Source organism: Neophocaena asiaeorientalis, unplaced genomic scaffold (genome assembly GCF_003031525.2).
Source record: "Neophocaena asiaeorientalis asiaeorientalis breed wild unplaced genomic scaffold, Neophocaena_asiaeorientalis_V1.1 scaffold504, whole genome shotgun sequence".
Taxonomy (NCBI): domain Eukaryota; kingdom Metazoa; phylum Chordata; class Mammalia; order Artiodactyla; family Phocoenidae; genus Neophocaena; species Neophocaena asiaeorientalis.
Window position 1 is genome coordinate 6,712,278 of NW_020174438.1, and position 26,266 is coordinate 6,738,543.

General features: G+C 46.8%; 1 protein-coding gene across 1 annotated transcript in view; it reads right to left on the reverse strand.

The window, feature by feature from the left end:
* PPFIBP2 (PPFIB scaffold protein 2) overlaps positions 1-26,266 on the reverse strand; it is a 153,131-nt gene that overhangs the window by 87,945 nt on the left and 38,920 nt on the right. The window contains exon 6 of the mRNA XM_024757007.1: positions 13,514-13,728. Coding sequence (XP_024612775.1) covers positions 13,514-13,728 — 215 coding nt within the window. The remainder of the gene's footprint in view (positions 1-13,513; positions 13,729-26,266) is intronic.

A 26,266-nucleotide genomic window follows, 5' to 3' on the forward strand; every position in this document is an offset into this window, starting at 1 on the left:
ACACACACACACACACACACACACACACGGGAACATTCTTTTCGGTGATAATACCAGAGCCTGCCAGAGGGAAGCAGTCCCGAAGAAAATTCCTCGTCTGGCTTCCCCCTTCTGGAGTGGCTGGAACTCATTAGGGAGAGACCCCGGTTTCCTGTCTCAGCTCCACTCTGCATTTACCCACAGGCTCCCAGCTGCTCTCAGTTTATTTGGGACTGGGGAGAAGACTAAAAATAAGCGCTGCTCTTGGAGGAACTGCTGGTTCCCACACACAGCCTGACTCCCACCCAGCAGCCCACGCCTACCCCTCTTCCTCCAGGCTGGTGTCGGGCTGTGCCCTGAGGGAAGCCAGTCGTTTCCAAATAAGAACAAATTCAGAAGCAGCTCCAGTCTGGGTTCTTGGCCCTGCTGGGGGTTTGCCGTCCTGGGCACTGGGGGCGCCATCCGGTGCTGCAGGCTGCGAGACCTCTGCTGTCAGCCATCACCACAGGGCTCCCCGGGGCCGCAGAGCTTCTGTCAAGTGCCCGCCTCGCTGGCTGTCCCCAGCCCAGACTAGCTGCTTCACAAGCCAGGTGAGGCCACCTCACGTGTGTCCGTGAGATCTAGGGAGCACTCTGGGTGGGAGCCTTGGGAAGGCAGCAGGCTGAGGAGACAGGGAGCTGTATCTGCCTTCTTACTGGCAGGTCACATGCTGGCTTGCCAGGGTGGTCTGTCCAGCATTCCCCACAGGCTGCCCCCCGCTTCCTCACATTCCCGCCTCCTCTGAGAGCTCCCCTAAAAACAGCTTTTCTCCCTTGCCCAGCCCTCAACGTGTGGCCCTCGGCTCTGACCGGTTATGAAAGCAGGCTTTGATGTGGGTGCAATGGGAACTGTGGTTACACGCAAGGGCTCTGAGCCCTGCTGCCCAAAATGACTTGCAGACACACATCTTGTGACTGCGTGGGCCTCCCTGGCGCCCTTGGGGGTCACCAGGGGGTTTCCTGGAGCTCCCACCTCAAGAGAGGGCTCTACTGGGTGTTGTCCACAGCCCAGAAGCAGGGCCCGAGGACAAGGCAGAAAACACACACAGTCCCCGGCAGGCTGGCCCAGCCCACACAGAACACAGAGGCGGCAGGAGGAGGGCTTTGGCCAGCAGCTGGCATGAGCGGAGGAGTAAATTCCTGGAGACACACCCAGATCAGAGGCCAGAAAGGAAAAGCAGGCTCAGCTGCCCATGCCCTGAGCTCTAGGGCCTTCTTCTGGCCTCTGGCTCAGTTCCAGAATGCAGCCCGGGCCTCACCCGCCAAGGTTCCCTGCCCAGAACTAGGATAGGATGTGTTAGTCAAGGTCTCTAAGGCTGCAGGGGTGGGTAGGCCATTTTACTTTTTTCTGTCTAAAAACCTGGGAAAGTCAAATGAATTCATCTGGTCAACACACGTCTGCCCAGCATCCAAGGCAACTGAAACCCACTTCTTGCCCTGGGTAAAGAACTTCCACGCGGTACATGATAAAGGTGTTCCTGGGGCTCCGGGGAGGAAGAGGCAAGACAGCTGATTTGGGGGCTGTATGGGGAGAGGTCTGCCCACCCTTGGCGGGGGGATCAGTGTCCGCTGGTAGGTTCTGGTGTGAGAGGAGGAAAAAGAGGGGACCAGGCGGCAACATGGCTGCCCCTCAGCCTCGCTGACTCCGACCTGTCTCTGGGGAAGCTGGCTCCCCGGCACCCACCCACCCCCCTCCCCGTGTCACCACCTGCCCTGCGGCACTGAACCACACTTGTTTACACATCTGACCGCTTCACCAGACGGGAGCACACGCGTGAGCCCTGATTGACGGCTCTGATCTCCACGCCTAGCATGATTCCTAGTACACGGTAAGAACCTGAACATTCTCCGCGTGAAAGAGTGAGGCTCAAATGGTGAGACTGGAAAGATAAATCTGAAACTCTACGTGGAGAAAACGAGTTTCCCCAGGGTGAAGATGCTTGACTCAGAGAAGACAAGACAGAGCCAGCTTCATCTATTCGCTCAACTCATGTGTGATGAATGGGGTGGGGAGTGAGGAGGGGAGAAAGGGAAAGGAGGGAGGGAGGGAATCCAGACGCGCTGCAGCTAGATTCTTGACATATTTTCACGGTATCCTCAAGTTGCAATTCTTACCTCAGGCTTTTTTTTTTGAAACCCCTAAGTATACTGCACTTCAACTCAGAATCCACAAGATAGCACTCCAAAGGCCTAGAAGCAAAGCCATGGCTGCAGCCCCTCACCCCGAAGGCCATCCCAGCCAGGGGCTCCTCACCGTAGGCCACAGAGGGGATTCGGAGGATCAGACAGGCCCTTGAGTACGTTCATAAAATGTATATAAATCACTATTTCTCTGAAATAGTTTTCCTCAGGTCATCTAAATGATCCATGACTCCCAAAAGATTGAAAGCCTGGGTTTTATCTGGTCTTAGTAGTTACTCAGAAAGATTTAGGCTGCCCTTATTAAGGCGGGATGGGGGCGGTCCTACTTCTATAGCACTGCCCTGTGAAGTAGAGAGACTCTCAGGGACTCCCTGGATCCATCACTGAAGAGAGACGTTTTCAGGAACCACATAGTATACATCAATAGGAGTCATTACAGTGACCCTGTGGCCCTCGGAGCCTTCCCGAAAGCAACTCACATCGACCAGACTCAACTCACTACGGTCTGGAACACGAGGCAGCCAGCTGAGGGCAAAGGGCAGGCAATTGAGCATTTGGGGAGCAGAAGCACAGCTAAGAGGCCAGAGTGGTCAGGGGAACTCATATAGACTGCCCTCCTCCTTATCCCTGGGTCCAGGAGGGGAACCCAAGAAAGTCACTTATCTGGCCGGAATCCCATGTATGCGTGGGAATGATTGGGGATGGAGTTCCTGAGATTCTCCTCCTCCTGCCAGCGGCCAGGAGTCAGCAGCATCTAACTGGGCACAACTTTGGACCGAGAAGGGGTCACGTGCTATTCCGCTGACCTCTCACTGGCATCCGGAGCTCCAGTGCAGCCCTGAGCCTTGGCCTCCGGGCCACGGTGACAGGTGTCAGGACGGACCTAGTAAGTCAGACGGGCTTGTGCCCTTCAACAGGTGCGCTGCACCGTGGGCCTGCCTCTTGGAAGAGGAAGGGGAGGAGAGGGAAGAGCTAGCCTGAGGTCACTGCTCCTCGGGGCTGGCAAGTAAGTCCTGCTTGTGAAACAGGCATCCTGGCCACCGCAGCCCAGGTCCCCAGGGTGTCCAAGCACGAAAACCCACCTCCAAAACGAGTTAGCAGAAGGGGCGGCACACTGCCCGTAAAGGGCCAGATGGCAAATGATTTAGGCTTTGTGGGCCATATGGTTTGTGACAGTCGACTCCCATTTGTAGCGCAAAAGCAGCCACAGCCAATGTGGAAAGCAGTGAGGGTAGCTGTGTTCCAGCCACGCTTTTTTTTGTGAACGCTAAGATTCAAGTTTTACATCATGTTCACATCAAAAAATTGTCTTCCTGTGATTTCTCAATCACTGAAACACAGAAAAATTATGCTTAGCTCACAGGGAATAAGAAATAGGCAGTAGGCCAAGTATAGGCCATAGACTGCTGACCCCGGGGGGAGGAATCACCAGGGCTAGAGGGGCTTTCTTGTGAAAATGCAGATTCGGACCCAGCAGGTTGGGAATGGGGCCCGAGACTGTGCATCGCGAACAGGCTTCCAAGTGATGCTCAACCTGCTGGTCTCAGGACCATATGTGAGGAGTAAGAGGTTAGGAGACTACTTTCGGAAGGTCTTGGAGCCCAGTGTACTGAACAGTCCTGCCTGGAAGTGGGACTCCTCTGGAGCCTCCCTACCTGCTAGCAGGTGCCTGAAAGGGAAGGAGGCCCGGTGGTGTGCTGGCAAAGCCCTCTTTGCGGGGGGAGGGTTGGGGGTGTGTCCATACGCTCAGACCTCAGGTCATGCTAACCGGGCAACACTGCCCACCACGTCCCCTGGGCCCGAAGCAGGAGATTTAGCGGGGAAGGATTTATCTGCTCTTTCACCAGTGTTTGCACATTCTTGATCATTTATAAACATTGGTTCTGAGGGACTGAAACAGTCTCAAGTCTGAAAGAAGCCAGATCTCCGGAATTTAGTAAGGTACAATTTACTTGGACGGCGGGGAGAGAAACCCAAAACCCAGGAAAATTAAAACTGCTAAGTTTGTAGTGGCTGAAAGCCCCCAATCTGGGGTGCTGTGACAGGAAAAAAACGTATTCAAAATCCCCCAAGGTACAGGAGACTTCTCTAGGGCAGGGCCCGACAGACGCAGGGTCAGGAAATGGAGGCCACCCTAATTAATAGCGCACCAGCAAAAGGCACTGGAATTAAAAGGTGTTTGGAGGGCTTCCCTGGTGGCACAGTGGTTGAGAGTCTGCCTGCCGATGCAGGGGACAAGGGTTCGTGCACTGGTCCAGGAAGATCCCACATGCCGCAGAGTGGCTAGGCCTGTGAGCCATGGCCACTGAGCCTGCGCGTCCGGAGCCTGTGCTCCGCAACGGGAAAGGCTGCAACAGTGAGAGGCCCGCGTACCGCAAAAAAAAAAAAAAAAAAAAAGATTAGGGATTTATAATTAAAATAGTTACAGAAAGCTGACAAGTGATATCGCCTTTGACAATGGAAGGTCAACTCTGTGCTCCCAGGACAGGCCCTCATCCCTCTGGTCTCCTTCCCCCACCACAAACAGTGGAGGCCTCCCGGGCCTACCCTTTATCCACTGGGCTCCAAGGAAAATAATTCTTTTTTCCAGCTGACTCAGGTACACTGTCCAGCGGCTTCATTAATGAGAGGAACTTATGTCCTCTAAGCGTTGGGAGGGGGTCGGGGGAGGCAGCTATTTTCTCACATAAAGCCCATACCTTCTTCCTTGGGCTTTTAGACTTTCCAGCATTTGTCCCTGACTCCCACCTAGTGGCTTCTTCCAGTATTGCACAGAGACAAAGAGCCTCCCCACAACCCGCACACCAGCCTAGCAGGAGTCCCTTGGGAGAGAAGCACAGGAAAGAGAGCGCTGACACCTACAACTCTCGAGCTCTCAAGTTCACACCTATAGTGGGGAGAGCAAGAAACACGCATAGGCTTCACTTGTTTCTTTTTTTGAAAAACAATCACCAAAGTTCCCCTTTTCTAACATCCAGAAAGCCAAGATTTTCCTATAAAACTCCCGTCTGTGACTTTTCAAAATGAACATGTTTGCCACATAAATACCCCACCCATCTCTTGCTCCTGGCCCTGAGCGGAGAAGAGAGACGAATCGCAGGGCACAAGAAACTCAAGCTCACGGTTTATAATTTGTAAAACAGCTTCTCCCCCCCACCCCCCCCCGCCTTTTATTTTTTTTTTAACTCCTCTGGCTTTTTAATATGGTGAGCAGATTTGCTTCTCTGGCCGGAATGAAAGACTGAGGGCTGAACCTAGCGGGAACGTCGGAGCGCCGGGAGCTGAAGGAGCCGCCATCTGTGACACGGCGGCTGCACTGACAATGGGGGTGGCCGTGCACCCTCCTGGGCTAGTCTTTTTGTTTCTGGAGAGACTGGATAAGAAGGTAGCTGAGAGCACGCGAACATCTGACGGACAGACTGACACAGGTCAGCACACACCCCAGAGGGGCCTTACTTCCCTTACAGCCAGGCCCAGAGGAAGCTGCCGATTCAGGGCCTCCCATTTCATGGCTCCGGAGATGATCAGAGATGGCGGCCTCGGCCGAGCCCCGACATGGGGCAGCTGTGCCTAGAGGGGCTCCCTAACCTGTCTCCCCTTTGCAAACCTAAATGTCTAGACTGAGGAAGGCAGGGGCTGGTGGCTACCAGGGGGGGCCGCTCTATAGCCTTTAAACTGCAGGACTGAAATGCGTGGCCGGATCCTGCAGACGGACTGTCAGACCAGCTCTCCTTTCCAGTAGGGAAACAGTCCCAGAGGAGGGAAGAGAGGTTCACCCGTGGCCACACGCGAGTGGCAGAGAGCTGGCCTTTTGCCTCATCCCACACCGCTTCACCCTGGTTTGCTCCCCTCCACCTGCCCAAGCACGCTGGCCAGGACACCTGCACCCTGGCTGAGGAGAGCATGGGCCCTCTGGGAGGCCACACCGACTCCACGAACACTGCTTCCAGAGGGCGGCACATTGAACAGCCCCTCTGGAGCGTCTCTGCCAAGCCGCCCCCCCCCCACCCCGCCCTGGAGCCTGGGCTCTGCCCTGACGTGCCCACACTCCGCGGCTGCTGGGTTTACCTGCCTTTCTTCAGACTTCACCTTCAGCCTCCGAAGCCTCAGGTCTTCACCAAAAATCTCCCTGACCCACATCTGAAGTAATGAAACAGTGGAACAGACCGATGCCTTGCAGATGAGGAGTGTGTGTACCCGACTATTAGAGAAGGCCCCGGAGCTGCTCCATCTGCAGACCCTGCCGGCTCTGGTATCACTTGGGCATCTCCCAAGAACCTGGGTCACCCGCCCGCTTCCCCCGCTAGCTGGCTGTTTCCCCAGCCCTGCAGGGCCCACTCGAAGCTGGCTGACCAGCCCTTTACGGACTCCACTCTCCCTGAGGGCTTCATCCCCCCAGGTCACCACAGGCCTAGGAGGCAGCTGCAGGGAGAGGAACAGGTGGCCCCTTTCCGGAACTCAGCTCCATTCCCATCACAGCAGAGATGCTGCAGCCTTCCAGCCTGGGCCTCAGCTTCATCCTCTACGAGTCCTGACTCTGAGCTGAGCCCCGTCTGCCAACCATGAAAGAGGCTCCCACTCTTCTGCTATCACAGGACAGCCTCACTGATGCTTCTCTGCAGGCCAGGCTCCGTGATCCCCGCTCGCCTTGGTCTCCAGGAACCTTTCCTATACAAGAGCCCCATCCGAAGCGCTTTGGCACTTCACCAACTTTCTGAGGCTAAGCCCAGAGTTCAGATACTGAAACTGTGCCCCACAGAGTTAACAGAAGCTGATAATAGAAATGATTGAACTTGTCTTATAGAACAACAGATAAGGGAACAGCTTGCTAAAACCCCTTTGCTTGTAAATTGCCTTCATTAAGTTCACTTGTTTTTTCTTTCTGTTTTCCTCCCTTTAATTGCATACCATCCCAGCTTCATGCAGCCCAGCTGTTTTACAGGAACTTGGAGTCAGCTCCTGCCCAGTGTGAGCCCGCAAGGGACTGGATGGCACCACCCTAAAACTGGGCCTGCGCAGATGTCTAATGAGTGGCCTTTTGACATCAAAGGACTGGAAAACTCCATCCTCAGATGATGCTGAGGGCCTCCATCTGGAATATGCAGAAGCATTAACCCAGATACACCTGCGCAGAACACCGATTTCCTCACTTTTTTCCTACTTCCAACCACTTCTCCCCTAAGACCACCCTCTTATCCCATAAACACTCCAACCCCCTCGCCTTCAGTGAGGCAGATCTGAGACATTCTCCAGTCTTCTCACTTGGCTGCCTTGTGAATAAACTCTTGGCTGTAAACCACAGCATCTCAGCATTTGGCCTGCTGTGCATCAGGGAAACAGACCTGGTTGGGTAACAGTTCTCCTAGAACAGGGGAATCCAGGCCCTTTGTTCCTTTCTTCATTGAAGTCCCAGAGGGACCCCAGCTTAGAGAGCCCCGCACATACCCTTCCAGGCCTGAAGCCCACCTTTCCTCATTCTATTAGGGGCCAAGGAAGGGAGGACCCTGTTTTAGGCCCCAAAGCCCTGGAAACTTGCCCACCACCTAGCACCACTGAATCCTGGGCAGTTCTGTTCCATGGATACTTGTCTTTAGGATAAGCCTGGCTTGTTTGTAACTATTCCCAGGCCGAGAATCGCTGCTGCTGCCAGCCAATCTGTGTCCAGCCCTGCCAGCACCCAGCAAGGAGGAACCAGCCCCACTGTAAAGAAACAGCTGCCCACACACGGGCTTTCTGACCACTTTGCACTAGGACCACAGCTCCCTCACCGTTCAAGACATAAGGGCGGGGGCCCAGGACTAGTCCGCTATGTGCTCGAACAGCCAACCGCTTCCCCACATCCACTGCGGCCTCTTCAGCAGCCCCTGTTTCTGTGTGCTACAGCTGCCAGTATCTGTGACTGAATATCCCAGTTACACTTACTGTTGAACAGTAACAGGAGACCACGATTCCTACCCTCTCACCCCAGCTAATTATTGGCCCTTGGGTGGAGACCTGACCCAAGGGCAGCTAATCCAGTGCAACAACCTTTAGAAAAATCTCTCCAAGGCAAGCATTCCCCCAACCATTGTAAACAGACCCCGAAACAGATCTGCAAATCTAAATGCAAGCTGTTTTCTGCAATGCATCTTCCAAAACCAACCACAGCTGAGCATAAATGAAAATCTTGAATTTCTATTTCTTTTGCAATTAACATTTCTTCATAGACCTGGAGGGCTTGGCTCAAATTATGAGTTAACCCAATGAGATTCTTTCCTTCAGGGGTTAACACACACACACACACACACACACACACACACACACACACACACACACACACAGAGAGAGAGAAAATAAGAACTTGTCAGTCAACGAGAATAAAATCACACCTAAAGGACATGTGACAGTCGCCCTGAGCTGTCTTCCTAAGGGACATTTCCCCCCCTCCATCATGGTTCCTTCCCGACAGACGCCCCCCCTTCCACTATGATCAGTGAAAGCACCAACACTGGTTCCCCAGCCTCCCTGGCAGCTAGGGTATGCACATGCGAACAAATCCTGACCATTGGGACCATATGAGAAGCTAGGGGGGTTCAGAGAAATCTTTCCCAGTTTTATAAAAAGAGGACATATTCTACCTCTGGACACAGCTGTGTGTGTGTGAGGACAGGCTGCCCGGAGCTGCAGTAGCCTTCTTGCAACTGTTAGGGGACACACCTGAGAAAGAACCAACACCCTGAGGATGGTGGGGAGAAAGATAAGAAAAGCTGGAGCCCTTGAGGTCATCCCAGAGTCACTGATTTAACCCTGGGACCGCCCATCCTCTGGACATCTCGTTAGTGACATTTAAAACTCCTTACTGTTTATGCCTTACTGTTTATTCTTTCTCTGAGAAAGAATCCCAATTGACAGGTGTCATAAGGCAGGGTTGGATCACGCCAGGCCAGCATATGACAAAGCAGTAACTGAGGTTTACGACGAAAGAGAACAGCACAAACACCCAAGGGACGTACAGATACCATGAATTAGGACTACCTGCCTGAGCCCTCGAGCCACCTTGTTAGCTCCAATTTTAAGTCACATGGGATTTTTTTTTTTTTGGTAATAATTCAAGCGAGTCTCTGGTTTAAAGCAGTGCTTCAAACTTTAATGTGAATACGAATCACCTGGAAATGGTTCAGTGGATGGGGCAAATTCTAACTTTTTTTTCTTGAAGACAAGCTGTCAAGTGATACCAAAATGCTGGTCCATAGACCACAACTTGTACAGCAACATCTTCTGACTAAAAGTACCAACCTAAGGCAATCTAAAACCAATCTAAAGAGGAGCAGTGGGTTTCTTCACGGCCTTGGCTTCTATCTCCATACAGATAAGACCTGCTATGGAATGTGTGTGCCTTGTAAAATGACTTTAGGTCTCTGAGACCTAAAATACACACAGGTGGTCTCTGTCTAGAATCAAAACCTTAAACAGCCAGCCCTGGTTTCTTGGAATGTTTATATGAACTTCTGACCTCCCTAAAAGTACACCATTCATAGGTTGCTGATGGCCATAACTACTCCAAAAGTTTTATGAATGCAACAACTTTTAGAAAAATCTCTCCAAGGCAAGCATTCCCCCAACCATTGTAAATAGCCCCCAAAACAGATCTGCAAATCTGAATGCAAGCTGTTTTCTGCCATGCATCTTGCAAACACCACATCGACTACTTTGGGATCAAAAATATTTTTTAAGAATCTCTTTTGGTAAATTATAGAAGTTAGATCCATACTTCATGCCACACACTAAAAAGATTGATGAATTCGAGTAAACCATGTGATACAAATCAAACTAAACCTACTGAGAGAGAATACAGGTGAATATTATTTGATCTGAGGTCAGGCAGGGCCTTTCTAGAAAGAAAAGAAGAAATTCAAACAGGAAAGACTGATAAAATTAATTAGTTACAATCCTTTTAAAATCTTTGCCTCAAAAAACCACCATAAATAAACCACGTTTTAAAATAAAGTGAGGAAAAGAAATGCCACAAAGCAAAGGGCTAGTAAAAAGTCATTTAAGCATAAGAAAAACACTAAAATCCTAATAGGGGTGGGGGTGAGAGAACACAAAATATTAACAGACCAGACTAGGGCAGGCACACCCAAGGGACTCAAGGTGATCTCTGGAGGGGTGGGGGTGGGGAGGTGTGTGAAGAAAATATTCGAGCTATTTTCTTTTGTAAAGTTTTTTTGATGTGGACCATTTTTAAAGTCTTCATTGAATTCGTTACAATATTGCTTCTGTTTTTATGTTTTGTTTTTTGGCTGCCAAGCATGTGGGATCTTAGCTTCCAGACCAGGGATCGAACCTGCACCCCATGCACTGGAAGGTGAAGTCTTAACCACTGGACCACCAGGGAAGTCTCTAGAGCTATTTCCTTAACCTGTCCTTTAAAAAGGATTTTCTATCTGGGACTATGTTTTACAATTTACATATATTAGGACAATTCTCCATATACGAATGTGTATTTGGAGAAGGAATTTTTTTCATATTGGGGTAAGAAATCAAAAATTTGGAGACAATATGGAATACTAATTAGCTAATAAAAAAAATTTAGCCTTCCTAAACAAAGAAATGCAAAGATAAAATGAAGCTGTTTTTTCCTATGAAATGAGTAAAGCTATTTTTCAATCTTAGTGCTTGTTGATCAGGATATACCTCAAACCCTGCCAATGAAAATATAAATGAGTAAAATCTTTTTGAAAAGTGGTTTGGAAAAACGCGTCACAAGGCTTAAAGATTAATATCTTTGATCAGAGTTGCCAGACTTAGCAAACTGTATGAAACATACTTATTTAAAAATTCATCGTTTATCTAAAATTCCAACTTAACTGAGCATTCTGTATTTTGTCCGTTAACCCTGCTTTAACTCTATTATTCTACTTTCACGATTCTATCCGAAAATCTTTCGATATAACAAATATTTCTAGACAGTCTGTGCAGCAATGCCGTATCATTAGTGAAAGATTAAAAATAATTTCAATTCAACATTAGAGAAATGGTTCCATAGATTCAGGCACATCTATACAAGGTAAAAATACAGTCACTGTAAATTATGTATTTGTAGTCTTTCTTTATCCCACTTCAGGCAGATATTCACAAGTTTCGCTGAAGAAATGTTCACGTGTTTCCTGCCCTATATCTGCCAGAGATGGTACCTACTGTACAGTACACAGGCACTGTCTCACCTTTCTAAAGTTCGATAAGCTCTGAGTTCTAAAATGCATGTGGACCCAAGGGTTTCAGACTGAGGAATTATGGACCTATCATTTTCTTGAAGCTTCATAAAATTTTCTGTAAACACTACAGCCCGAGTCAGTAGTACTTAGCAGGACTGCAGGGAGGGATGGGCGCCCATGCCAGGTGTAAAGTGACCTGGAAAGCCGCAGCTGCAAAGAGAGGTGGGCAGAAGATGGTGAGACATGACAGGGGAGAGGCCAGGATCAACATCGTGAAGCTACAAGTACGGTAACAGCCAGAGAGTTCCTCTCTAGCGAAGCAAAGGGAGATCCTTCTGCTGTGGGAAGGAGAACTAAACTACCGAAGCCATCCCCCAGCAACTCCCAACCTGGTTAAGAGTGTGAGCGGAGAAGCAGGTGGGGACTTCTGTCCCATTATCGGCACAAGTCTGAGAGGACCCCCAAGAACCGCCTTCATGTGGGGGAGGAATGAGGAGCCAGCTTGCAAACCTGACCTGTAACAGGCCTACCCGAGACCCATCCAGCAACCTTCACCTTCCTCTCCGGGCATTATCGGTTGCTACTGTAACGAATTACCACAAACGTAGTGACTTGCAAAAGCCCAAAGTCATTACCTTATAGTTCTGGAGGTCAGAAGTCTGAAATGAATCTCACTGGGCTAAAATCAAGCTGTTGGCAGGGCTGCTCTCCCTTCTGGAGGCTCCAGGGGAGAGCCCAGTTTTCCAGCTCCCGGCAGCTGCCTGCACCCTTCGGTTCTCGGCCTTCAAAGCCAGCAGCGGCGGCGGGCGACTCCTTCCCCCACCACATCCATCAGACACTGAGTCTTCTGCCGCCCCCTTCCACTTATAAGGATGCCAGTGATTACACTGGGCTCACCTGGAGAATCCAGGCTGCTCTCCCTATTTTAAACTCAACTGATTAGCAACCTTAATTCCACCTGCTTCCTTCCCCTTTGCCACATACAGTAACTTATTCACAGGTTCTGGCCATTAGGATGTAGACATCTTTGAAGGGCTGTTATTCTCCCTACCTATGGGTATGCTACAGAACTCCAGGCAGACAACCTATGTAATGAAAATGTTGAACAACACATATAATGGATATAATAAAGAATTCTTCGGTGCTCAGAGGAAGGCATGAGGATAAGACTGTATTGACAGACTCCTGAAGAGGAGTAGCTAGGACATCTGGGATGTAACCCGTCTAAGCACAAATGACTTGGCCTCCAGAAAAGAGGATCTCAACCTCCTTCGTCTGTGGTTTTCAACATCAACCTGCCCCTCCCAATTTAGTGGTCCTGTTCCTGTCATCCCATCTCTGTGCATACTTCCCGATTTTGAATCAGATCCACTGGATTCTAGCTTTAGAAGACTGCATCCCAGCTTTCATCCTCAGACTCAGCTTGGGTAACAATCACATGCTCCCTCTGGCTTACCAGCCCTGGACTGGGTGCAAATCCAGATCATTTCCAGAATGGACTGGTTCCTTGCCTTACCCATTCCCAGCTATTACTCGTCTTTTAAAGCTGACTGGCTGGTCTCCACAGGGAAGGAGATGGGTAACAAAAGCCAAAAATTTACAGCTTTGGTTACTCATCTGCTTCCCTTAAAGACCAGCAGGTGTGCAGGATTGATCTAGAGAGGGCAGAAGGAGAGTCAGGAAACCTGCGTTCCACTCTAGGGGCAGGAAGGACTTCTAGGGCAGGGTGGTCTGAAGAGTAGGGGCAGCAATAACGGGATGGATGAGGCAACAAGGTTCTAGTTTGTTGTAAGAAATGAGGGGCATGGTGGATTCAGCTGAAAATAGAGACCCCAGCTAGGGATTATAACACAGCAAATTGTGCATGTACTATCTGGGGGGAAACACCTTCCATGTTCGCTCTTCTCTGGCCCTGGATTTCCCCTTCTCAGGAGAACAACGGGAGGGGCCCAGGCAGGCTGACTGTGGAGCTTAAGCTGCTTGACCAGGCCCTACCCTTCTGCTGGGAAGGACCACCACCCACTGCGGGTTGGCCAAATCTGGACAGGAAGCAAGAAAAGACTGGACAGTGCACAGATGAAGTAACAGCCCCAGGTGGTGGTGGCATGCCAGGGGCTCCGTGACCGTGTTCCCCACCCAGGCCATGGGCCTACTCACCAAGCTCTCCTCGAACCACTCCTTTATGTAGGCAGCTGTGGGGCCTGGGATCTGGCTCAGGAGGGCTGCTCTCTCCTGAGAATGCTCCAGCGTCTCCAGGGCCAGCCTCAAGTCCTCGACGAGATGGAGCAACGGGAAAGGCTTCATGTAGGAAGCCGCGGAGGCCAGTCCAGGCTCACAGGTACCATCGCTAATATCTACCCCCGTGTTAGTGCCTGGAACAAGAGAGAGGCGGGAACCTCGGTAAGAAGGGTGGATGCCACGGGCAAGGAACTGATAAACAGCCAAGTTAGTGAAAGGGGAGAGGAAAGGGATGGATAAGAAGCCTAGAGGAACCACTTCTGCCTCAGCAGAATCACTCACAACATGAACTTTGCAGAAATCACCTTTCATCCTGGCTTGGGCATGAGAGAGGCACATGACTGTGCCCATTGGGACTGGCTTAGGGAAGCTCACAACTTCAGACAACTGGGAAAGCACAGCTAGACCTCACCCACGACCAAGGACATGTGCGCTAAAATGGTGAGATGCCCGTCTTCAGCTCTGATATTAATAAATTTGTCCTCTTCTACGTTAATGTGGTAGACTGCACAGATGGCCACCAAAAATCCATCCCATCCTCGTGTGGGCATTCTACTCCCCTCATCCTGCGGTGGATGCTGACTCTGGGCTGGTCTAGTGACTCGCTCTGATCAGCAGGATGAAGAGGAAGGGATGCTGTGTGGGGTCTGGTGAGGTTGAGTGAATCGAAATCTTTCTAGATCTTCCCAGTTGGGAAATTCTATACCCTCTGACATACTCAGAGGGTATAGAATACAGAGGGTATACTTCTGACTTGTATTTATTACTGTGTGTATCCATATCTCATCTCCCTTTATGGGCTGTGAAGTCTCTGAGGGCAGAGCCCCTGTCATAGTTAGCTAACATAGTCATCATGCCCCCTGACCAGTAGGTGGTGAGGGGGAACTGGACTGAATGTCTGTACGTATGCTTGGATGAATAGCTAAGAGGAAGAGTACCTGGATTTCCCCAGAGATCTGGGATACTGGGTCTTTTTCTAAACTGGTATGTCCCAAATAGGACTGTTTTTGCCTTTCTAAACCCCACCATTAAAAAAAAAAAAAAAGTCTTCTTTGCCTAATATGTACAGTGATGTATTTTTCAAACCAGAACTGGGGCAACAGAGTCTAACAAAGGATTTCTGTGCTCCTTTCATCAGTAAGAAATACTTTAGAAAATATGGTTCGTAGTGGAATTTCTAGGGCATTTGGATTGTTTATAAAACCAACAGAATAAAATATTTGAAGTCAGGACTCTTGCTGGAAAATGTGGGCTGTAGGGCTACCACATCCACGGTTGCACTGCAGGCCTGACGTCTAATTCCAGGTTCCTCTGCTCTTTTAAAAGCCAACTTCCTACTTGCCATGGCAGTCTTTGGAATGAGAAATCCACACAGAAGGAAACAATTACTATTTGATTGCCGGTTTGCTTTCTGAAAGGGCAGGATAGAGGGAGTCGCGGATCACAATCCACAAACAAGTCCATGGCTCTGGGGAACTAGGAAACGGCCCTACTACCCACACTCTGATGTGTGCTCAGCGCTTTCCGGCTCCTGCAAATACAATTTAGAGTCGACTAGGAGAGGCCACAGGCAACAACGTCAGGAAAGAAAATGAACAGAAGCAGGGCAAGATCCCCCAATCTCCAAACAAATGCTAAGTAATCCCTCTGCATCCTGGACACACTTCAACACACACACACACACACAGACACACACACACATTTATAAATGGAGGATAAGTCAGGCCAGGAGTAGGTGGGAAGACTGAGATTTTCATTCACTTTATATCACTCCTTGGCCTTGGACAAGTTCCTTCCATTCTCTGGGCCCCTCCCTGCCCTAAATCCTTGGGATTCTTCCTTACTATTCAAATATTGCGTATGTGTGTAAATGTGTATGAGTACATGTGTATCTGTGTCTATTTTTCCACATGTATACACACGTAAAAGACTTTAATTTCTATTTCTTTGCAATTTCATCAACACACAGGCTCAGAAAATGGTCCAGAATGGTGAAACTCCTAAGGCCCAGCATTAGCAAAGGCAACAATCACCCAGGGAATTCCCTGGTGGTCCAGTGGCTAGGACTCAGAGCTTTCACTGCTGTGACCTGGGTTCGGGGAACTAAGATCCCACAAGCCTCGTGGCGCGACCGAAATAACAACAACAAAAAACCAGTCACCCAGAAGACTCAGTTCCATACTCCACACACATTCCCTACAGATGATCAGTTCCTATGGAAAAACTACAATCACAGAGGAAAATACATCAAAATCGGAGTATCAGATGCAACAAATAAGAAAATGCATGCCTTCATACCTGGGTTTAACAAAACAATACAAAAGAGACAATAACATAAGGCAAGGTGTTGACCCCTAAATTACGTCTCGGAAAACAGCAGCTCACCTCATGTTCAAGCCCAAATAAAGTTTCTCTTTGGGGGCAATCTCTCAATTACTTTATCTTGAACAACAAAGCACTCTTTAGGGAAGATAGATTAACACAGGGGACTTCAATTTTACATGCAGACTGAAATCACCTGGGGAGTTTTACAAACTACAGATGCCAGGGTCCCAACCTCCAGAGGTTCTAATTTGATGGGTCTGAGGCTGACCTGGGAGAACAAAAAGCTCCCCAGGTGATTCTAACGTGCAGCCTAAGTGGAAATCATTGACTAGCAAATCAACGCTGATCGATGTCAAATTCTGATGTTTAGAGAGGACAACCTGAGAATTTTTATTTTAAGCACCCACAACCAAAATTTAATACAGATTCAGTAATTGTTAGGGGAAGGTAAGACAACATAAAATGCAAATATAGGATTTCACTGAAAGCCTTTTAATGATCGCTTTCAAAAGCAACTAAGTATGGGTGTAGTAGTAATTAGGGTTATTCAGAAATGTTTTGGCTCTCCTCTACTTAAGCTCATAGCAGGACAACACTTCTGCTCCTTGAAGTTACTCACGGCCACACGACTTCCTCTGGGCAATAAACATGAAAAGTGATATGTGTCACTTCTGGGAGAAAGTCTTTAGGAACCAGAGCACAATTCCTCATATCTCTTTCACTTGCTCTGGTCTCTGGCAACGGTGGGGACTGAATCAGCCCGTGTTCCAAAGGGAAGATGATGTGGACCAGAGCTCTAAGGAGACCCGGGGGGAACCTGTTTCAAGCTGCTGACATTCTGGGACTGTTTGTTATTGCAGCATAACTTAGCCTGTCTTCACTTACACAAAATAAATATGTTGAACAATTTAGAAATATATACATATAAGACAAACTTCTAAAAAATGATCTTTTACTGCATGGACCACTCCACCTGCCACAAGCCACAGCAAGGGTAACAGGGAACCAGCATCCTCAGTGCTCTGAGCCCAGTGTGCAGTCTGGTCTCACGAGGGGGTCTGAGCCGGAGACGGGACCCACCCCCCACCTCTCAGCCACATTCACTCAGTGTTTAGCCCCAAACACAGGTCTCTGGGGGGGCAGGATGAGAAACGCTGACATGCTGCCCTCCTGGGAAGATAGCCGAGCAGCTAGCTGGATGCCAGGAGCGGGGGTCCCTGTGTGCGTGGCTCCCCCAGCCTGGGGTGGGCTTCTGCCCTGCTGAGCCAGAGCAGGGAGGGAAGGCACACACCTTGGTTCAAAGACCACAGACGCTCATAGTTCTTACCAAGTTCTGGTAGATTCTATGGAATAAATGTCTCTTCAGTGAAATGGCTCAGGATCATTTCCAGAGAAAGGCTCTTTGCATTTTGTAAAAACTGATTTTCTCCAGCTTCACATTTGAGCGGATCTGTAGAGCTCCCTTGGCTGTCATGCTGAGAGCAGGATGTCCCTGTCGCTTTATTATGCAATGAAATTTGAATTAAGATTATCAAGAGCCCCCCAAAGGCTAATAAACACTTAATGAAAAATGGCACAAGAAAAAAAAAAAGTCGCTTCCAAAGGGACCCTCCACTTGCTTCTCCTCCACTGACCACTACCCACTGTGAAGCTTTCCCTTCTTCCCTGGCAAGTACAACAGGATTTCATGCCCTTACCCTGCACACCCAAACTGTAATAAATTCGTTATTGTTTACCTCTAATATACACTTGTTTGTATTACTCAAGGCCACAGAGACTTTCTCCTATGCTTTATTCTAAATGTTCTGTAGCTTCATATTTTGCATTTTGATTTATGATTGATCCAGAGTTAATTTTGTACAAAGTATGAGGATTAGGTCAAGGTCCTTTTTTCTTTTTTTTTTTTAACTATGGCTATTCAATTCAACAATTGTTCCAACACCATTTGTTGAAAAATAAATAAAATATTTTATCTGTGGATGTTTAAAAACAAAGATCCTTTATCATGCAGATGGGGGTTCTCTGGCATAAGATGAAATATCTATTGAGAGCATCATATGTGAATTTTTAAAGTGCTGTATTTACAACAACTGAAAAGTGAAGATGATGGGCCTGAAAATGGGGGTCCCGAACCCCCAGGCCGCAGACCAGTACTGGTCCGTGGCCTGTTAGGAACCGGACTGAACAGCAGGAGGTGAGCGGCGGGTGAGCGAGAGAGCGAAGCTTCTTCTGCCGCTCCTCATGGCTCCCCATCGCTCCCCACCGCTCCCCATCGCTCCCCACCGCTCCCCATCGCTCGCATTGCCGCCTGAACCAACACCTCCCCCCACCCGTCCCCACTGCCACCATCCATGGAAAAATTGTCTTCCACGAAACCGGTCCCTGGTGCCAAAAAGGTTGGGGACCGCTGCTCTAAAATTCTGCACATCAAAAGTGCTGTGCATGTCAGCTGCACTAGCATTACCTGGGAGCTTGGTGGAAATGCAGACTCTCGGACCCCACCTCTACATTTTATCAGCATCCCCACATGCTCTTCAACTGTTCTGGGATGTTAAAATTATTCAACAAGCAGCTCTCATAATGATAAACACAGTATGTTGGAGATCAATGTAAAACGCTTGAATAAAATTATTATTAAAAATGTGCCAGTGAGATAAGAAATCCATAGTTATTTTACATAACGCTTATAAATATACAAGTAACTTAATCAATAAATTAATGCTATGAGTACTTGTCTATTTGGGAATCTATTTGGACATATATGATATGTTTTACATAATTGAAGGAAAAAAATGAGAGAAATAGAAACTTTAATGAAAGAATAAGAAGGAGCGAGAAAAGAACAGGACAATTTGAAAAAGAACCACTTGGAAACCAAAACGAAGAATGCAATTATTCAAGTGAGAAGTTAAGTGCGCAGGTTAAATAACAGGTAAGAAAATTACTGGAATGGAAAGTGGAAGGAAGTATATAGAGTGAAGCAGAAGCAGCAAAGAGAAAATGGCTATGGATTTGTCACAAATAAAATCTTGAGTCTTCTCAGTTTAAAAGACACACACTGAGGGCTTCCCTGGTGGCGCAGTGGTTGAGAGTCCGCCTGCCGATGCAGGGGACGCGGGTTCGTGCCCCGGTCCGGGAGGATCCCACATGCCGCGGAGCGGCTGGGCCCGTGAGCCACGGCCGCTGAGCCTGCGCGTCCGGAGCCTGTGCTCCGCAACGGGAGAGGCCACAGCAGTGAGAGGCCCGCGCCCCGCAAAAAAAAAAAAAAAAAAAAAAAGACACACACTGAGTCCCAAAAAATGATACATCAGAACAAACCCACCCTAGAAACAACGCAGTGAAACTGAAGAACACCAAGGATAGAGGAAATTTTAAAGCAACCAGAGATAAAAGACAGACTGTCAACAGACTTCTCATCAGCAAAGTCCCGATGACCACAAAATAATATCTACAGGTAGCTACCAACCTATAACCTGTACAAGACAAACTACCACTCAAGATTAAGACTAAAATAAGGTCATTTTCCACATAATGACTCATGCAATTTATTACTGGCAGGCTATTCCTGAAGGGATTTTAAAGGATCTACTTCATGAAGCAGGAAAAACTGCACCAACCAAAAAGGAGTGGGATGAAAAACACATCCGGGGGGGCGGGGGGAGCATCCAAGAGTGGCTGCAGCCAGGGTCTGTTTCCCAGGGTCAGCTGCAGCCACCTCCTGCCTCTCTGCAAGACTCTTCCAAAACCAGCAGAAGAAAGGCCATGTGAGAGCACAGTGAGAAGAAGATAGCCCACAAGCTGGGAAGAGAGGTCGCACCAGAAATCAACCCTGTTGGCACCTTGATCTCAGACTTTCTGGCCTCCAGGACTATTTTCTATTTCTTCTTGAAGCTCTTCAGGGGTACACAGTATGACAAAATGCATGAGACAAGAATATTTATAGCAAGTTGCTACCCAGGCAGAGCCTTTGAATCCCAGAGGAGCTGCAGCTTCACCCTCAAGACACAGATCTGCAGCCTCCTGGGCACCATCAGACACCTCCACTGAAGACCCAGAATGGAGACCATTGGACCATATGTCCTGTACATTCTCTAACAACTACTTAGACCTAAGGTCTTTGTTTCAGCACCTTCCTTTGAGAGCTAAGACTAGTTTATGTAATATGGGATGATGAAAGAACTTAGATTTTGAGATCTGATGGATCTTGTATTTTTACCTAATTATGCTTTCTAGTTAAGCTATCTATGCTTCAATTTCCTGTCTGTAAAAAGGGGGTGGCAGGGCTTCCCTGGTGGCACAGTGGTTAAGAATCCGCCTGCCGGTGCAGGGGACACGGGTTCAATCCCTGGTCCGGGAAGATCCCACATGCCGCGGAGCAGCTAAGCCTGTGCGCCATAACTACTGAGCCTGTGCTCTAGAGCCTGTGAGCCACAACTACTGAAGCCCGCACGCCTAGAGCCTGTGCTCCGCAACAAGAGAAGCCACTGCAATGAGAAGCCCGAAGCCCGTGCACCACAGCGAAGAGTAGCCCCTGCTGGCCACAACTAGAGAAAGCTGGCACGCAGCATCAAAGACCCAATGCAGGCAAAAATAAACAAACAAATTAATTAATTAATTAATTTTTTTAAAAAGGGGGGTGGCAATACTGTTCATCTTTCACAAATTTCAAAAGGATTAGGTAAAATAATGCATTATGATATCCAATAAAAATAAATGTTCAATGAATAATAAATAAATGAATAAATAAATAGCATAATATTTTGGGGTCTATAAATCAAGATGACACCAGAACACAAAACTAAAATAATGTGGAAGATGGGGCAGTGATGGGAATTAAAGCATTCTAAGAGTCAGGTATTACTGAAGAGGAAGACAGAATTATTATTCTATAAAGATACTTATCTTTTAGCCTATGTGTTAAGGATGCATGTTAAAAACGTGAGCATTAAAAAGTGCAAGGATGAGCATTAAAAATGTAGAAATAGGGCTTCCCTGGTGGTGCAGTGGTTGAGAGTCCTCCTGCCGATGCAGGGGACACGGGTTTGTGCCCCAGTCCGGGAAGATGCCACATGCCGCGGAGCGGCTGGGCCCATGAGCCATGGCCGCTGAGCCTGCGCGTCCAGAGCCTGTGCTCCGCAACGGGAGAGGCCACAACAGGGGGAGGCCTGCGTACCGCAAAAAAAAAAAAAAAAGTAGAAATAGATGTTTAACTTCCTAAAAGAGATTTAAAAACAACTTGATCAATATTACAGAAGCCAGCAAGGCAAAACCAAAAGCAAGCAAAAAAAAGTTAAAAAGAAACAACAGCATAAAACAGAGAAATAAGTACACACATACCTATATACTAGTAACTATAATAATTATAAATGCACTAAACACCTATTTATTTACTTATTTATTTATTTTTCTTATTAGTCAACCATTTTGCACTAAACACCTATTTAAACGCAAAAATATGAATAATGGAGAAAAAGTAATCCAGTTCTTTGATGTTATTAAGAGAGACATACAAAAAATTATGACACTGAATGTGTGAAATTTAACGTGTTCAAAAAATAAAACTCAGGACTTCATGCATTGGATTAGGTATTTTTGATCAAAATATTAAAACCAGTCTCACACACACACACACACACACAATCACTGGATAAAATGATAAAAAACAAAAAAAATCATCTGAATAGACCTATAAATAATTGAGCCATAATTTAATATTTTTCCACAGAGAAAATACCAGGCCAAATGCTTTTACAAGTTAGCTCTAGCCAACGTTCAGGAAGTGAATAATTCTAATCTAACTGGTGTTCAGTAGAGAAAAGGATGGACCGCTCCCAGCTGTCTCGATAAGGAGAGCCTGCCAGTACAACTTGTAGACCAGAGTGTGAAAGGTGCCCCTGGAACTTAACAATTTAGAAGTTCTGAGTACTACAAAGGCAAATTACGAGTCTTCTCACTGATGAACTCACATATCAAATCCTAAACACAAATTTACAAAACTAAATCCCACAGTGTGTAAAAAAGACCCTCTCCTTTGGGAAATGACGGGTCAAGCACACCTAAAAAGAAAATTAAAAAATAAAGTGGTGATTATCAAAACAGCAAAAGGCACATAAAGAACTACACCCCAAACAACTAGAGATGGCACACCGTGTTCAAGCACATGTAAAGCATTTTTTCAAAACTGACTATAGACTAGGCCATACACAAAGCCTCGACAAAAATCAAGAATCGCTATCATGGGTACTATTCCAGTCTCCATATTTCTGTGGGAGGGGAGAGTGGTTTCTACCTGCCTCCCCTTACTCAATTTTTCCTCAGTGGCGGAAGGCCTCTTCTGATGACAGAACTAAAAGATGGAATTCTCTCTGGAGCTGCCCGTCCCCTTATGCAAGCATTAGCTTCTGAGGAAGCTTTTTCTGAGACAAGCTCTGCCCCAGAAGGTGGAAGTCTGTAGCCTGGGATTGAGTTCAGTTTGGGGTATGTGTGTAGGATGAGTGGATTCAGGGTCCTTCCTGACTGTGGCTTCAGGTCAAGCTAACTTTCCTAATCAGTAAAACTCATGATAAAGCTGATATTTTGATCTCTTTCTGTCTGACTCCTTTGTCTGTTCCTTGACTAGAACCAAACTAGGAGGGGAATAATGGGCTGTTATTCTTTTTAAATATTTTATTGAAGTATAGCTGATTTACAGTGTTGTAAGGAATGTTATTTATTAATCTTTGTGGTAGACAGAATAATGACCCTCCCAAAGATGCCCACATCCTAATCCCTGGAAACTATGAATGTGTTTGTTACCTAATATGGCAAAAGGGACTTTACAGATGTGATTAAGAATCATAAGATGGAGATATTATCCTGGAGTTTTAATCACATGAGCTCTTAAATCATAAAAGGGAGGCAGAAGAATGGGTCAGAGAGACGTGACATGAGGACTTGCCCTGACCTTGCTGGCTTTGAAGATGGAGGAAGGGGCCATGAGGCAAGGAAGGTAACTGCATTATAGCTGCAACAGGGCAGGTGGTAACAGACTAGTTGTGCTCAGAAAAATCCCAAAGGACACCCAAAACTAAAAAACACACATACATACACTTTTTTTTTTGATACATACACTTTTTAAAGCAACTGAACTGAAGGAAATTTTCAGAGCTCAGTAGCTCAGGAGAAAGAGAGCACGTGAGCTGGTGTTTGCCCTGCAGGCCAATTCCCTGGTGGCTTAACACCTCAGCTTGAATGGGCCACTTGAGGACAGGAGACAAAGCTTAGGGCCTGAGCAAAGGGAGAGGTCAGATGGAAGACCTCTGCATAAAGCCAGGATGCAAAAGGGCAGTATCCTCAGTCTACCAACTAGAAAAAAATCACCCCACGGAAGGAAACTTGGCCTTGATTCTGGAATAAGAATACACAGAAACAATTTGATGTTTTCAAACATTAAAAAGGGGTAAGGGAGGCTTCCCTGGTGGCGCAGTAGTTGAGAGTCCGCCTGCCGATGCAGGGGACGCGGGTTCGAGCCCAGGTCCGGGAAGATCCCACATGCCGCAGAGGGGCTAGGCCCGGGAGCCATGGCCGCTGAGCCTGCGCGTCCGGAGCCTGTGTTCCGCAACGGGAGAGGCCACAACAGTGGGAGGCCCGTGTACCGCAAAAAAAAAAAAAAAAAAAAAAAGGGGGTAAGGGAAATGTAGAAAGAGCGGGACAAATAGAAATCAAAAAATAAAATAGTTGATAAACAAATGGGACCTAATCAAACTTATAAGCTTTTCACACAGCAAAGGAAACCATAAACAAAACGAAAAGACAACCTATGGAATGGGAGAAAATATTTGCAAATGATGCTACCGACCGTGGATTAATTTCCAAAATATACAAACAGCTCACACAACTCAATAATAAAAAAACAAACAACCCAATTAAAAAAAGGCAAAAGACCTAGACATTTCTCCAAGGAAGACAGATGGCAAGCAGGCACATGAAAAGATGCTCAATATCACCACTAATTATTAGAGAAATGCAAATCAAAATTACATGAGGTATCATCTCACCACAGTCAGAATGGCCATCATCAAAAAGCCTACAAATAATAAATGCTGGAGAGGGTATGGAGAAAAGAGAACCCTCCTACACTGTTGGTGGGAATGTGAATTGGTGCAGCCACTATGGAGAGCAGTATGGAGGTTCCTTAAGAAACTAAAAATAGAGTTACTGTATGGTTGAGCAATCCCACAACTGGGCATGTATCTGGAAAAGATGAAAACTGTAACTCAAAAAGATACAGGCACCCCAATGTTCACAGCAGCACTATTTACAATAACCAAGACATGGAAGCAACCTAAGTATCCATCAATAGATGAATGGATAAAGAAGATATGATATATATACACATACACACACAATGGAATATTACTCAGCCATTAAAAAGAATGAAGTAATGCCATTTGCAGCAACATGGATGGACCTGGAGATTATCATACTAAGTGAAGCAAGTCGGAAAGAGAAAGACAAATACCATATGATATCACTTATATGTGGAATCTAAAATAATGATACAAATAAACTTATTTACAAAACAGAAACAGACTCACAGACATCGAAAACAAATTTATGGTTACCAAAGGGGAAAGCTGTGGGGAGGGACAAATTAGGAGTTTGGGTTAACAGATACACACCACTATATATAAATATAAAATAGATAAACAGCAAGGACCTAGTGTACAGCACAGGGAACTATATTCAATATCTTGTAATAACCTATAATGGAAAAGAATATATATATCTGAATCACTTTGCTGTACACCAGAAACAACACAACATTGTAAATCAACTATACTTCAATTTTTAAAAATAAATAAATAAAAAATTTTAAAACACCTTCAAAATAGAAGGCAAAATGTCCACAAGTATAGGGGATCAAATACAGCATCTAGCAGAGTGATTTTAATAAGTATTTCTCAGAAACTGGTAAGATCAAGCAGACCAAAAAAAAAACCAGTATTGGTAGAGAAGATTCAAATAAGTTGGATGTAATGGACAATTATAGAACATGGCACGTAATAACTGGAAAACGCACACACCTTGCAAGCACACATAGAACATTAATGAAAACTGGCAATGTTCTTGTCAAGGCTACAAAGCAAGTATCAATAAATTCCAGAGAGTATTTAACCACAACAGAATTAAGTTAGCAATCAATTTTAAATACATATTGTTATATATTATTGGTTGATTTGTTAAGATGAACAGATACATTCAAGTAAGTAGAGCAGAAAATGATAAACAATAAAGAACAGATATTCAAAGAAGTTAAATATGTATATATATTAAGCATAGATACATAATGCCTATATATCTATACATACTGTGATGGTTGATTGTATGTGTCAACTTGGCTAGGCCGTGGTACTCAGATATTAGGTCAACATTATTGTACATGTTTCTGTGAAGGTATTTTTTTGATGAGATTAACATTTAAATCAGTAGAGTTTGACCAAAGCAGACTGCCCTCCATAGTGTGGGTGGGCCTCACCCAATCAGTGGAAGATCTTAATAGAAAAAGACTGACCTCTCTAGAACAGTGGTCCCCAACCTTTGTGGCACCAGGGGTCGGTTTTGTGGAAGGCAATTTTTCTACAGACCAGCGGTGGCAGGAGTGGGGGCGGGTGTTCAGGTGGTAACGCGAGCCATGGGGAGCAGCAGATGAAGCTTTGCTTGTTCGCTGCTTACCTCCTGCTTTGCGGCCTGGTTCCTAACAGGGGTTTCCGGGGGTTGGGGATCCCTGCTCTAGAAGAAGTGGGGATCTTCCAACAGATGGCTTTCGGATTTGAACTGCAACACTGGCTCTTTGCTGGCACTCCAGGCTGCTGGCTTATCCTGTAGATTTTCGTACTTGCCAGCTTCCACATTCATGTGAGTCAATTCCTTAAAATAAATCTCTCTGTCTCTCTCTCTCTCTCTCTCTCTCTCTCTCTGTCTCCTGCTCTGTCTATGTGTCTCTCTCTACACACACACACACACACACACACCCCCTATGGTTCTGTTTCTCTGAAGAACCTGGGCTGATACATATACACATTTAACTATTTACAGAATAAATAATATACACACCTACTATGGTGGCTGATCAGCAAAAACAAGTCAATTCTTTGAAAAAAGTAGTAAAAAAAAAGTCTCTGGCAAGATTGATCAAAAAATAAAGAGAAGGCACAAATAAGCAATACTAGGATTAAAAAACAGATATAACAGGCAGCAGGTCTTAAAAAGATAAAATACAGGGCTTCCCTGGTGGCGCAGTGGTTGAGAGTCCGCCTGCCGATGCAGGGGACACGGGTTCGTGCCCCGGTCCGGGAAGATCCCACA